The following is a 13144-nucleotide window of genomic DNA, read 5'->3' on the forward strand; positions in this document are numbered from 1 at the left end:
CTTTTATTTCCTCGTTCTGCTTTGCTCGATTTCATGCCTCCCTTTTTAGCTTGGAAAAACACGAATTCTGAGCGTTAAAATTGTTATTCTTTAATTTTACCCCAAGTTCTTACCAATTTGCAAAGCCAATTACTAAGTCCCTGTTCATATGAACTCCCCCTGTCTTTAGTAATGCCCCAACATTAGGAGGATAAAGACTATCACACGCCTCCTCTGAAAACAGGTAAAGTCAGCCACCACTTTATACCACTTTTCCTAACGTCACTGGTATAGCATCGCTGAGTTGCTGCCAGTGCACTAAGAGAAAAGGGCAGCTCTCCAGCTCCAACAAATCAGCTATCAGCTAACAGACACCTGTGCTCACCAACATTACACACGCTCTCTCTGACTCTGGCTGCTGATGGCAGGCTACAGCTTGACAATGAAAAAAATCCAAATAAAACACTTCTCTGGAGAACTTTAGTTTACACGTCTTCCCTGTCTCTCTGTTGCGCTCGGTGTGATTTTAGTTTCCACCCGTTCTTGTTTTTCCACCTGTTCTCGAGCTCCCTATCTCCTTATAAGGTGTTTTGTCCTAGGTGTTTATCAGTTTAGTTGGTTAGCATGTTGGTTAATCTAGCTAGCTACCTATCAAGCCATCCTTTACTTTTGTTTCAAGCTTCATGTTTCACACTGTTGAGAATTGGAATTAAATGTTTGTAGTAGGGCTGCAACTAATGATTATTTTGGTAGTCGACCAATCTGATGATAATTTTTTTGATTAGTCAACGATTACTTCTGCCATGAAGAACAACAGAAAAACAGCTGAATATGAGATTTAAAAGGCATTTAAATGTTCAGATGTTGTTTAAATGTGGAAAATATTGATATTTAGTGATTAAATATGTAATCTGTTCTGTTTGGGCACTTTTGGAGACACAGAACTTTGCGTAATGTGGGACTGTTACAAATTAACGATCAATCGACAATGCAATTTGTAGTCGACAAATTTTAATAATCAATTACAAGAGATTTAGGAGAAAAAACACAAACCATCTTAACCGTCTTAATATGACTGGTTGTGGTTTGCACTTATTGTTTGCACTATATAAGACCTAGAAAAGTTTTATTTTTATTTTTTATTCTTATTCTTATTTCTATTTATTATAAAATCAATGTGTGAGAGAAACCAGTCTGTTAAGTTTGTGTTATAAGATTTTGTCAAATGAAACAGAAATTTTTCATTTTTGAGGTTTTCTTTAAAATTTTATTTTTAAATCTCGTCTCGTCTCTTTTTCGTGAACCCAATATCGTGTCTCGTCTCGTCTCGTGATATTAGTGTCTCGTCACACCCCTATCTTGGACTAGTCTGAGGAAATTGTTCAGGTTATCGGTTCAGAATGTATCTTCTCCATGTTATAATTTGTTTGCATAAAGCGGCCAAATATCCCAAATAATGTGTTTTTTCGCTCATTGCCAAATCACAGCGTCAAATCGTATCCTTCCATGTCACATGACTGCTAGTCTAACTGCTGGTGTAAACATAGGGTAGTCCACTGAGCCGCTCAGAGTCCCAGAAAGTGTATTTATCATTATTATTTATTATAAACCTGACCCTTAGCCGTGCCTATTGTGCCCAGGATTCTACAGCATAATGGAGTGTTTTCACTCTGAAGTTCTCTTATCTTATTTCACAAGGCGCTGTATCTGTAATTGCCTCCCGATTATAAATCTGATGCATGCAGTTGGGTTTACTGTCAACTTAAGTTTCCAAATGTCATCCAAGGTTATCATCTGGATATCAGACACAGCAATATGCTTCAGTGTATTTCACTGGTAATTACAATGTCAAGATCATGAAAAAAACACACCTCAAGATGCTGCTCACCCTATCACAAGCACTGCCTGCATATTACACCAGCAAGGTGACTTTACCTCAGCGTTACGGAAAGTCATAACTCCCTTAGTTGCAGAGGGAATTTTTGCTCTTTATGCCATTCACCTCTGTTTACCTGAAAAAAGGAGAGTTTATGGGAATATGTGTGTGCATGCGTGTGTGTGCATGCGTGTGTGTGTGTGTGTGTTTTCTGGCCTAACAGCTGGCTAACTCATTTCAGGTGGACACTACTCCAAAGAGAGCAGCCGCGGCGGAGGGCACGACCTGCACAACTTCATCTCGTCTGGCTTCGTGACTCTAGGAAGAGACCAAGTGAAAGGTAGGACTGCACTCGCTTTCTGCTTAACGATATTGACAGCCTCCAGTCAGGCCAGATCCACTGAAAAAAAAAAAAAAAAAACAGACACATTTGAACTGGCTTTATAAACCTTCTGCAGTTTAAATACACTCAGGTCCCTAATGCCCACAGCGCCCAACAGCCCAGCAGCCCAGCAGTTCAATAACAGGATAGCACTGAGTGCACAGTGCAGGAGCTGTGGGTTAGAGTCAGTGTAATATTTTATAAACAGTATATAGCATAATGCTTACTACAAATAAAACTGTCTGCTTTTCCCTAATTTATTTCCTGGGAATAACGACTGGTATTGTAGTTGCATAACTATATGTATATATTTCAGTACATAATACATTATATTTTATTTTGTTGAATGTTGATGTACATTTTATAAATGTTTCTGTTTTGTATTTGGAAATAGATAATGTTTATTCCAGAGGTTCCCAATCTTATTTCACTACTTAAGCCACCGCAAAACTATCCACAGCCCACACAATAATTTCATTTAAAATAAACTAAATAAAATACAGCACCACAGTCTGTGTATTGTTGGACATGGATTATCTTTATGGGGTTGATGGGCTTGCAATGATCTACTGTTAAAATACTTCTTTTAACCAATTATTTATATGTGTAACACTTAGCTAGCTTGTTAAAGGAGAATTCCAGTGTGAAATAAAGTTTGGGTGTATTAAAACGTGATAAAAAGTACTTTGTACCGTTGTTGAATAGCACACCTCTGCTTTTCCGCAGCTTTCTGAGATCCAGTATTTTGTGCACTTTACCCAAACAGGCTTTAGAATGAGTGAGATTGGGGCATATTTTGCCCCTGCAGATAAATCGCTTTTTCCACCGTTATTCGGGCTCAAAGTAGCTTCACACTTCTTTGGTAGAATCCAGAGAGCTCTGACATTTAAAACAAGGCTTTTAGAACTTTAAAACTGCACAAGAAGCTAATAAAAGCCACTGTTTACAACCCGCAGCATAAATAAATCCCTTAAATTTAGGTCGCAATATGTCAACCGTCAAGCACGAAGGAATAGGTAGGATAGTTAAGCAGACTGCAAAATTAATATTTCTTGGAAATGCATGAATTCCAACAGTTGCTGAAAATATCTGGTTGCTTTAGATATTAGAACGTGAAGACCCAACAACATATTACATAAACATTTCTGAAAAAGTTTTACTATTCGTGTTCGACGGTTGAATTATTGTGACCTTAAATTAAAGATGTGTAAAAAGCAATTTATCTGCAGGGGCAAAATATGCCCCATATCATCCATTCTAAAAGCCTGTTTGGGCAAAGTGCACAAAATACTGGATCTCAGAAAGCTGTGGGATAGTGGAAGTGTGCTATTCAACAAAGATGAGAACTTTTTATCACGTTTTAATACACCCCAAGTTAATTTCACACTGGAGTTCTCCTATAAGTAACAAGCTAGCTTTGTCGGTCATGTGACAATACTATGCCAGACCAATCAACTTGCTTTTATGTTTTAATGTTTTATTTTTTAATATAATTTCCAGAATATCTATCACATCTTGAACTTGCAAAACAGAACAACTATTTTTTTTGGCCATCAGCCCACAGATTGAAAACCCCTGTGTTTATGCAAACATTTTATTATTTTATTAGCTTTCTTGGTTTCATGTACAATGGTGAAAGATATTTGCACAAAAAAACAATTTTACATATTTTATTACACACCTGCTGTTTGTTTGCTTTCTTTAACAAAATTAATGTAATTACACTTTTCCTGTGTTTTAGGCTTTTTTTCTTTCCAAAGTAACTTAAATTCAGTGCACTGCACTTAGTAAGCAAAATCATCTTAAATCTAGTCTAAATATCTAACATTTATTGTTTTGAGATTGTTTTATGTATTGTTTATGTATATTTAGGAAATTGTACTCTTTAAAAGTCTTTTTATCTACTGACCATGTCTAGTTTCAACTATCAATTTCATTGCTTATTTTGCTCATTTTAAGAAGTAATACTTGGGTAGAATAATCTGCCAGTGGTATCAGACATCTCTAATAAATAAATAAAATTAATTCAAGCATGAAGTACAGCCCTGGAAAAAAATAAGAGACTACTAAAAAATGATAGGTTTCTTTTTTTTTTTTTTTTTACCAAATTGAAAACCTTTGGAATATAATCAAGAGGAAGATGGATGATCACAAGCCATCAAACAAAGCTGAGCTGCTTGAATTTATGCATCAGAAGCGGCATAAAGTTATCCAAAAGCAGTGTGTAAGACTGGTGGAGGAGAACATGCCAAAATGCATGAAAACTGTGATTAAAAACCTGGGTTATTCCACCAAATATTGATTTCTGAGCTTCGAAAACTTTATGAATTTGAACTTGTTTTCTTTCCTCTGCATCCTTTTTTTTATTTTAGCCATTTCTCATTTTCTGCAAATAAAGGCTCTGAATGACATTTTTTTACAGACAATATTGTCTGTAGTTTATAGAACAAAACAACAATATTAATTTTACTCAAACATATACCTAACCGATATCTTGAAATCAGAGAAACTGATTCAGAAACTGAAGTGGTCTCTTAGTTATTTTCAGAGCTGTATATCTAGATATAATTTGAACTCAAATATATTAAACGGTTAAAACAAGCTACTGCGTTACGTTGTGTGGCCCAAAGCTGGACTGTAATGCTTTTGTGGTACGATTGAGATTTGTGTAAATACATGACACACTCTGAGGCTTCTTCAGTTAAAGTCTAAACTCTGTGACCTGTCTCCTCTGACCCCCACACAAGGCCTGTTCAGATCCACCTCCCACTCATATGTGAAGACTGGCCATGCACTAATTAACATGCTTCTGCTCTGTACCGTCTCTAAAGCAGCCAGACCTTTTTATTACACTTTTGTACCTTTTGTACTATTGTGAGAAAACAAAGGAGAGAAGAAAGGCGAGGTAAAGACTAGAGTAGAAGAGGATCTATTTGATGGATAAGCAGAGCGGTACACCGACAATACGAGATTGAGTTTAATTGCACGGAATAGTAAACATGTCACTGATGTATATATGTAGCTGTTGTGATGTATAGAGGTGCTTTTGGGCTTTGCCAGCCATTCCTCTGTCGTAAAGCATTATGGTGAAGGCGGGCTCCTCCCAGCGAGCGTGAGGTGGCCACATAAATCAGGAGGTTCCCTCCCTGTAAAGCACCATACATCACACGTCCATCTAGACTGAGGGGCTGAAGGAGAAAGGAAGTCGTGAGCAGCATTTGCAGCCAGTCTCCATTAGGTGCCATTCCTCTGTCTGCATTTCATTTTCTCAGCTACAAAGCATTGACCCGAAATCCATTTATTTTTGTGTGTGTGTGTGTGTGTCTGCCGTTCCTCTGCCACCCAGGTGGCTTGTTTTTGTATCTTTAGTGCCCTTTTCTCTGCAGTCTGTTCACCCGTGAGCAGCCACAGCGGAAGCGCTCGCTATTTTTATCAATGCTTCGTGCAATATGAGTAGTGTACGTATTAGTGCATCTTCAGGCTGAATGGTTTTCAGTGAGCTGCTGTAAAGCATGAGGCAGTCATATCTCTTCTTTGTTTAACTAGTGCCATTACCTGTACAGTGTTGATTCAAAATGAGGTATAAAAAAACATTAAAACATTTATTTAGAGTTTTTATTTTATAGAGTATTTATTGTGAGGTGTTATTTTGTAAGTGAGGTTGAATGAAAAGGTGATTTGAATTATCAGAGTTTAATGTAACATTGCATTTTTAAAGTTGCGTGGGCTCGTAATATTCCTCAGTCAGCAGTGTCACATGAGTACCAGAAATACTTTATAGAAGGCATTACCACCCACAGTGGACAGCACAGTAGGTGGTAATGATCATGATTGGCAGCATATGGCGACTGGCAGCATATGGCATATGGCGAAGTGACTCTGGCAGAAATCACATTAACATTAAAACTATTATAAAAATAGTGTTAAGTATGACCATAGTTTTTGCAATAGTGTATTCATTTTCAAAAACATTTAAAATTTGGTGTTGGAGTGGTTCATTTTGTTTTCTGACTCCTGAGACACTGACACTGTTCTGATTTAAAAAAAAGTAAACTTTACTTTAACTTTACTTTAAAACAGCTTGCTCATATACCTGCAATATATTACATTGTGTCCTGCATAACCCTTATGTCGTGATATGTAGAGTTGAACTTTTCAGAGTTTTTTGGGAGGTACTGGTCAATTTATAAACTGGAGGGTGGGGCAGGTGGCCATATTAACTTTTTCATCCAAATTTAGTAAAGCAACCTCATGTTGGGTTTCTGTAATGTTCTGCATATTGCACGTTTCTCAAGATGAATTTGGGAATGTACTTTTTGGTTAGTAGTGTTTGATAGCATTGCTGTGTATGACACTCTGTGTATGATGCTGTATTGGGCTGAGTGATGTACTCTTGAGAGGGGTATTCAGTTACTGGTGATAATAGCTTTTACCCTGCTTCCTCCATGAACGGAGTAGTTCCATCTCGTGTTCAAAAGGAACTGCAGTGCCCTGTGACTGATGAGCCTTGTGCAGCGCTGCTGTAATCCTTACCTTGTAAATATATGATACTATATGATATGAATACTATATGATATGATATGATCACTTTTTTAAACGGATTTATCAGTGCAACAGAGCAAAACCACAATTTATGAAGGAGACTGCAGATAATCTGTAGTTTTAAACAATCCTTTTTTATGTTTTTACATTATGTGCTAAGCATCATCTGAGCATGCTTGCTGAAATTGAAGCTTCTGTTGTTAAGTCCACGTTCTTAACGGATAAGCCGCAACAGCAGCTACGGATCTCCTACCACACCTTGACAAAAGCACACTCGTCTCAGGCAGCATTTTCATGATCCTTCCGGCACCACTGCTGCCAAAATCAATCGCAATCAAAGCCCAAACAGTCAGAGGGAGGTTTGGGACGTCGTTCTCATGTTAACAAAAGTGGACCTCCTCAAGAATGCCATCCATTTCATTACTTCAGCCGCTTATACCTTCTCCACCTCATCTCCTCACTCTGTCTGTCTCTTCCTTTCATTGACATTAGGCAACACCTTAGAAACATCCTGCCTTCAGGTCTTCTACCCTCTCTGACACTTAGTTACCTCCATCCTTGGAGTGCCGACCAGGCCAGATCAAAAGCAAAGTAAACCTATCAATTACAGACTTTTTTTTTTTTTTGTGAGCGCTCGGGATGTTTTTGGCTCTCTCACTATTCGCTGAAGACCCTTCTGATGCAAGAACCAGAAGAAACAAGCAATGAAGAGATTGCTTCAGGTTCCTCCATCTTTTCATGAAGAAAAGAGCAGCCAAGGATAGAAATCAGCAATCTGCATGAAAGCTTGCGCTGCGTTCCGACAGGATTTTCTTTTTTCCATTTCGGTGGGGGCTGGTATTAAATAATTAAGCTTCTGTTCTGGGGCCTAATTACAGCCAGAGACTTTACTTCATTGTTTGTTGCTCCCAGGAGGAAAGCCGGTGATGTCAGAACGAGGGCGCGGTGAGCAGGGCCACAGCAGCTGCATGCTTCACATATGGCTGATCACAGAGTACAGCACACACTCTGCTTTCCATCAAAAGAAGTTTATGCACGCCTGTTTGACCCGTAATGCTGTGCACTTTTTTAAGACCTCGTATAAACTTTGAGTGCTTTCAGTCCCCGAGCCTTCTTCTATTCTCCAGTTTGCTGTGCGGGAAACTGTAATGGAACCACACTGCATTACAGGAGAGGTTTCTAAAGGCTCCTGCTGCATCCTAGAGTTTAGACTCTTTGCCTGAGCCAAAACCCGTACCAGATCCTGAACCGATCCCCTAACCCAAATTCGGGCTGGGTCAGGCTGAGATTTCCCACCACTTTCCTCTGGCTTGATTAGGTCGGGCTCAAGAAAATGGTCTGTGATGTAGGCGTCTGTTTTTTAATGTTATTTTTATTTTATTTAAAGCTATTGTGTGATAGGGCTGTGACGATAATTTTATTACCGCAATACCGCGGTTATGGGACGTCACCGCGGTGATGAGCTCATTACCGTCATTACCGCATTTTTTTATGGCTGTCAAATCTGATTGACTGCGTTTTGAGCGGTAGTAAAATGCTCCATATAAGCACAACTGTGGTGAATTCAGTATTAATATGTCAAGTGTAAGTCCTACACTATAGGGCTGTGCAATATATCAAATATATTTTGATCGCGATAGATATTGGTGTCAAACGATCTCAAAATTCATAATATCGAATATAAATTTTTTTGTCATTTATCTGTGCTGCCGCTGCACTGGCGCGGCAGCGAATGGGTTAAGCAAAACGCGGTGCGTGGTACTCATTGAGGTCAGAACAGCTCTGGAGTCTCCTGCTCACTTCGTCTCCATTGAGGCTGCTGAAGAGAGTGAAGATTAGCAGCACTAATATTGGCTCGGAAATGGAAGCTACAGGGCAGGCTCAGTAAGTTGAGAAAAAAGGAAGAAAAAGACTCAGAACAGAAGAGAATCATCTGCAAGATTTGCCGGAAAGTGGTGTCTGCACCTCTCGCCAACACATCAAACTAATTCACCCACCTCAAGGTAAACCATAGAGCCATGTAAGGTGTTCCGTGGTTACATTTTGAGAAAGTAAAATATATTAATTCATTGTCTGGCTGCTGGCTGTTCTGCGTGAGCTCCGCGGAGAACGCGCGGCATTGCGCCTCAGTCTTGGTAAAAATAGTAAGGTTGGTTGAAGTGCAGTTCAAACAGCAAAGCAATGATATAAAACTATAATCACCATCTTTACTGAAATGTTGTTATCTGACCAAGTCTGAGGTAAAATGCGCTGCGCCTTGTCTCTTTCACAGCACGCGGAACTGAGTTCAGAACCGCTACAAATATAACCATATAAAACTCAGTTCAGATAAATAAACTTCAGATGAGTAAGGACACGTAAAGTGAAACAAAAATTGTCAAACATAAAGGACAGGTTTCTATTATTTTAAAATGGAACTAATGTCTTTTTTTTTGGTCGGTTGTCTCTTGCGAGCCGATTTCTTAACGTCACGACATTTTAATCAACATATTATATGACGCGGGTCCCGTCAGGATATCTTGCGGCACAGACAGAACTGAATTGTTATTGGCGGGAACAGGAGTTTAATCAATCCAGAGGATGTGGGAGCACATTAATAAATAGTTAAGAATATTGTAATAATCACGCAGTGATTCTCATGCACGCAACAAAAAAACCCTAAGCACAAAAAAGGAGCGGAGAATGGACCGACACGCGCACACACACACCGATTTTTTTTTTGTAATGTGGTAAGAAACGTGACCGCGCGCGGTTTTAATAATTTTTTTTTTTAATTTTAAGCACTAAATGTAATTTATTAAATTTATTTAGGACCGCGGGGCAGGTGCGGCAAAACTGTGTATGTGGCGGGCTGATGCGGGATTAAAAGAAGGATTTTTTTTTGCGGAACGGTAACGGGACAAAAAAGAAATGATGTCTGAATTAATTTCCTCCAATCGAATATAATTTAACATGGTTTAAGAATATAAAATAATTTATAAACAAACGAAATATTTAATATTGAGCTAATAGCCCAAGTGCAAAAATACAAAATCTGTAATACTCTGCACTGCACAATTCAAACGAAATAGCCGTAACGCAGCTGCGCTCCTGCCCTGCGATGCAGCCGAAGCCTGGTGTGAGGCAGCAGAAATTCTGGGGTGAAAACTACATAACTACACAACATAAGGAGACATAATGCACTCCAAATATTCAGGAGGGAAGTGAAATAAATGATACTGTACAGATATAATCTGTATCTAGTAGATATTTAATGAGAAATAAGAAGAGTGTGAATAAAAAAAAAAAACAGACGCCTATCACAGACTTCTTGAGCCTTGAGCCCGAACGGCCCGAGGAAAGGGGTGAGAAATATATTTTTTTCGGGGCCGGGGGTCAGTGGAAAATTTTGCTGTGGATTAATTCGTCTTTTTTTTTTAAACGAATATTAGAATATTCGCTACCAATTACTGCCGAATATCCTGAGCTCAAAACCGCTATTCGGGCCAGCCCTAAAATAGATCTATGGATGGAGAAGGGGGAGGCGGACAAGCTCCTCCTTCAAAAAGTCTGCTCGGAAAAAGACAGGTTAGCTGTACAATGACGAATTATACAGGCAGCATATGTTCACTTGTTATGCTGTATTTATGGTTTATGTAGAGGTTGTATGTAGGCTGTATGGTTTGAAGAATAAAGATTTGTTACCAATAAATTTATGGTGTTTTTTTTTTTTTTTTTTGGGGGGGGGGGTGGTTTGGGGTCTCGCGGTTAACCGCAATATCGCGGTGATGCGTTAGTTTTTTACCGCGGTTATAAAAAATCAATACCGCCCCAGCCCTATTGTGTGATAATCTCACTAAAGCAAAGTAATAAATCAAAGTGAGCTCCATCACTTTTCTGCATTACGCACTTGATTTGCAGGGCTGTGTGTAGCTGTTCTCAATAAACATTATTCTTACATAATAGGTCTATGCTTCTTCAGTGTTGCATTGTTAATTAACATCATACTGTAAATCATTTAAAAGCTCAGTTTTAATGCTCTACTTACAAAAAAAAACGTTGGGTTTAAATTGGGCTCTGGCTTATAATGACATTTTATGGGGTGGGGCAGAGCGGGGCAGGGTGGAGCGTTTTTTTTTTTTTTTTTTTTTTTTTTTGGGGGGGGGGCCTGATCTAAGCTCTTCCTACACCCAAATCTCAGAAGAATTACTTGGAACACTTAAGCCAGTGCACAAGAGGCCGCACTTCAGTTTTAAATAACTAACACATGAGATGCTTTATGTTAATTATAAAACACTTTATTATCTGAAACCATGCCTTTAGCTTAGAAACATATGGGAGGAAACTAAAAAGAGGGTTGCACATGGGCTAAAGTGAGAGCGCCATATTTTGGACAATTTGATTTAATTAAAGATGTAAAGGTAAAGCAAGCTGACAGCATTTCATAATCTAGAGACTAGATTACTGATTATCTAATGAGTTCAGGTCATAGGTCAGCTTCTCCCCATCCATCACCCCCGGATGGAGTTTCTTGTAGCAGAATGTGACATCAGCAATCTATACAGAGCCAGTCTACTCCAGGTGAACCGTTTCTGTTTTTAAAAATACTGTTTTGTATCCTCCATTAAAAACAGTGGTTTTGAATTTTTAGGGTGGTCTGCAATGAAGTGTGCCATGGTGCAAGTGGTGTGCATTGGCCTAAAAGAGCAGGAAGAGTTCAGAACTTTAGGGATTTTAGGTTTGAGTGGATACTGCTGTGAAATAGTAGAAGGCCAGACACCCCCCCCCCCTTTTGATAAATAGAACTTGAAAAACAAGATATATCAAAGTCAAAGAGAGGGGAAAGGAGGTGGTGGGTTGCATTACTTTGTTGTGAATGCATTAGAGATGCAAATTAGAGATTTTTTTTTTCTGGATGTTTGACTGAGAGGAGTAAGGGTCATTATTATCCTCTTAAAATGTAGTTTTTAAATTTATTTATATAAAAATGTGATGCTTCTAAATCTTTTAGATTTTTTCATGCTTTTAGCCACCAACATAGTCACAAATTGTGCAAATGTTTACTGTTATGACAAAACATCAACTTAAGAGTGTCGAAGGATTCATCAAATTTGTCATTTTATTCCATAAAATACAGTGGTGACTTTTTTGGATAATTTTCAATAAAGCAAAAATAAGGGCTTGCTGATAATGTGCTTTATTTTTAGTTTATTAGAACATCTGTCCTCATGAAAATGCAACGTTTTATAGCAGCCACTTAATAATTAGTAGGTAAAATGTATGCATCTTGTTTTATATAGTACAGAAACAGGTTCCGCACCTGTTACATGCTTAAGAACCCTTTTCTAGCACTACATAGAACTATTTTTGCTTTATTGTATGTTTTTGCAAACCACTATCTTAGAAATGACTAACTCATTAAAATGCTACGATTTCAGCACTAGATAGCTAGTGCCCTTTAAGTTTTGCCTAATGTGCCTAAAGACCACCAAGCTATACTGGACCCTTCTAATCCAGCCTGGTCAACTTTGTCAACTGTGTCAGTGATGGATCCAACCTGTATAGCTTCAATAGCATTCGCCAGCTTCTAATGTATAACTGTCTGGACTACACAGTAAAATACTGCCTCAGACCTGTTATAGGTGTGGTGTTCCTCATGTGCACAAAATAAACCAAATTTCTTAATAAACCTAAAAACCTGCTGTTTTTCATTAGGTTGAATGGGATTTGTGGAACATTCTCTAAAGCACATCCAGACTTTACTGAGAAAAAGAAGCTATTTGTGGAGCGCTGATTAGTCGAGATTAGTCAGGTTAAATTGCGCTGTTTGTGCTGTGCTGTGATTCATCGTGCGTTCAGCTCCGACTCCTGCGCTGTTCTGAGGAAGTTAGCGTAGCAGCTCGGACTGTAGTCCGGTGAGGGACAGACTGGGGGGAGCGTATATGATTGGTTTGTCAGACTGCGGGGCGCTGACCTTTGCTTCTACTCTTTGTGAATATAGAGCAGCTCCCTGAAGAAAACTGCATACTCTTTTACTCTTTTCACTTACTCTTATCAGCATTCCGCTGTTCATGTCTCTCTCTTTTTTTTTCAATAGAGTCTTCATAAATAATACAAAAAAACACACACAAAGCGCTTCCATTGGCTCAGGCGTGTTTGCGGTGAAGAAGGGGAACCGGGGGAACTGAGGGAATTGAGCGAACAGCTCTTGTGGAATCCCTGTTTGACTTCCACTGCCCTTAAGAAACAGTGCAGGAGATGCTTGTGTATAAGCATGCGCTCGCCATACTGAGCAGAAATCCCCTAAGCTGTGCACAGACTGGTAGAATTTAATGGGGAGTGGCCATCTGTTCTATGTGCTCTAGCGCTTTCTAATTTCACTTTCT

General features: G+C 38.8%; 1 protein-coding gene across 7 annotated transcripts in view; it reads left to right on the top strand.

Annotated features, from left to right (window-relative positions):
- The window catches only part of LOC103039538 (protein shisa-6), a 107651-nt gene that overhangs the window by 16887 nt on the left and 77620 nt on the right, over positions 1-13144 (top strand). For all 7 annotated transcript variants that reach the window (XM_015607861.3, XM_015607855.3, XM_015607858.3 and 4 more), the window contains exon 4: positions 2097-2195. In XM_015607861.3, coding sequence (XP_015463347.3) covers positions 2097-2195 — 99 coding nt within the window. The remainder of the gene's footprint in view (positions 1-2096; positions 2196-13144) is intronic.

The sequence above is a fragment of the Astyanax mexicanus genome, chromosome 15 (genome assembly GCF_023375975.1).
Source record: "Astyanax mexicanus isolate ESR-SI-001 chromosome 15, AstMex3_surface, whole genome shotgun sequence".
Classification (NCBI taxonomy): domain Eukaryota; kingdom Metazoa; phylum Chordata; class Actinopteri; order Characiformes; family Acestrorhamphidae; genus Astyanax; species Astyanax mexicanus.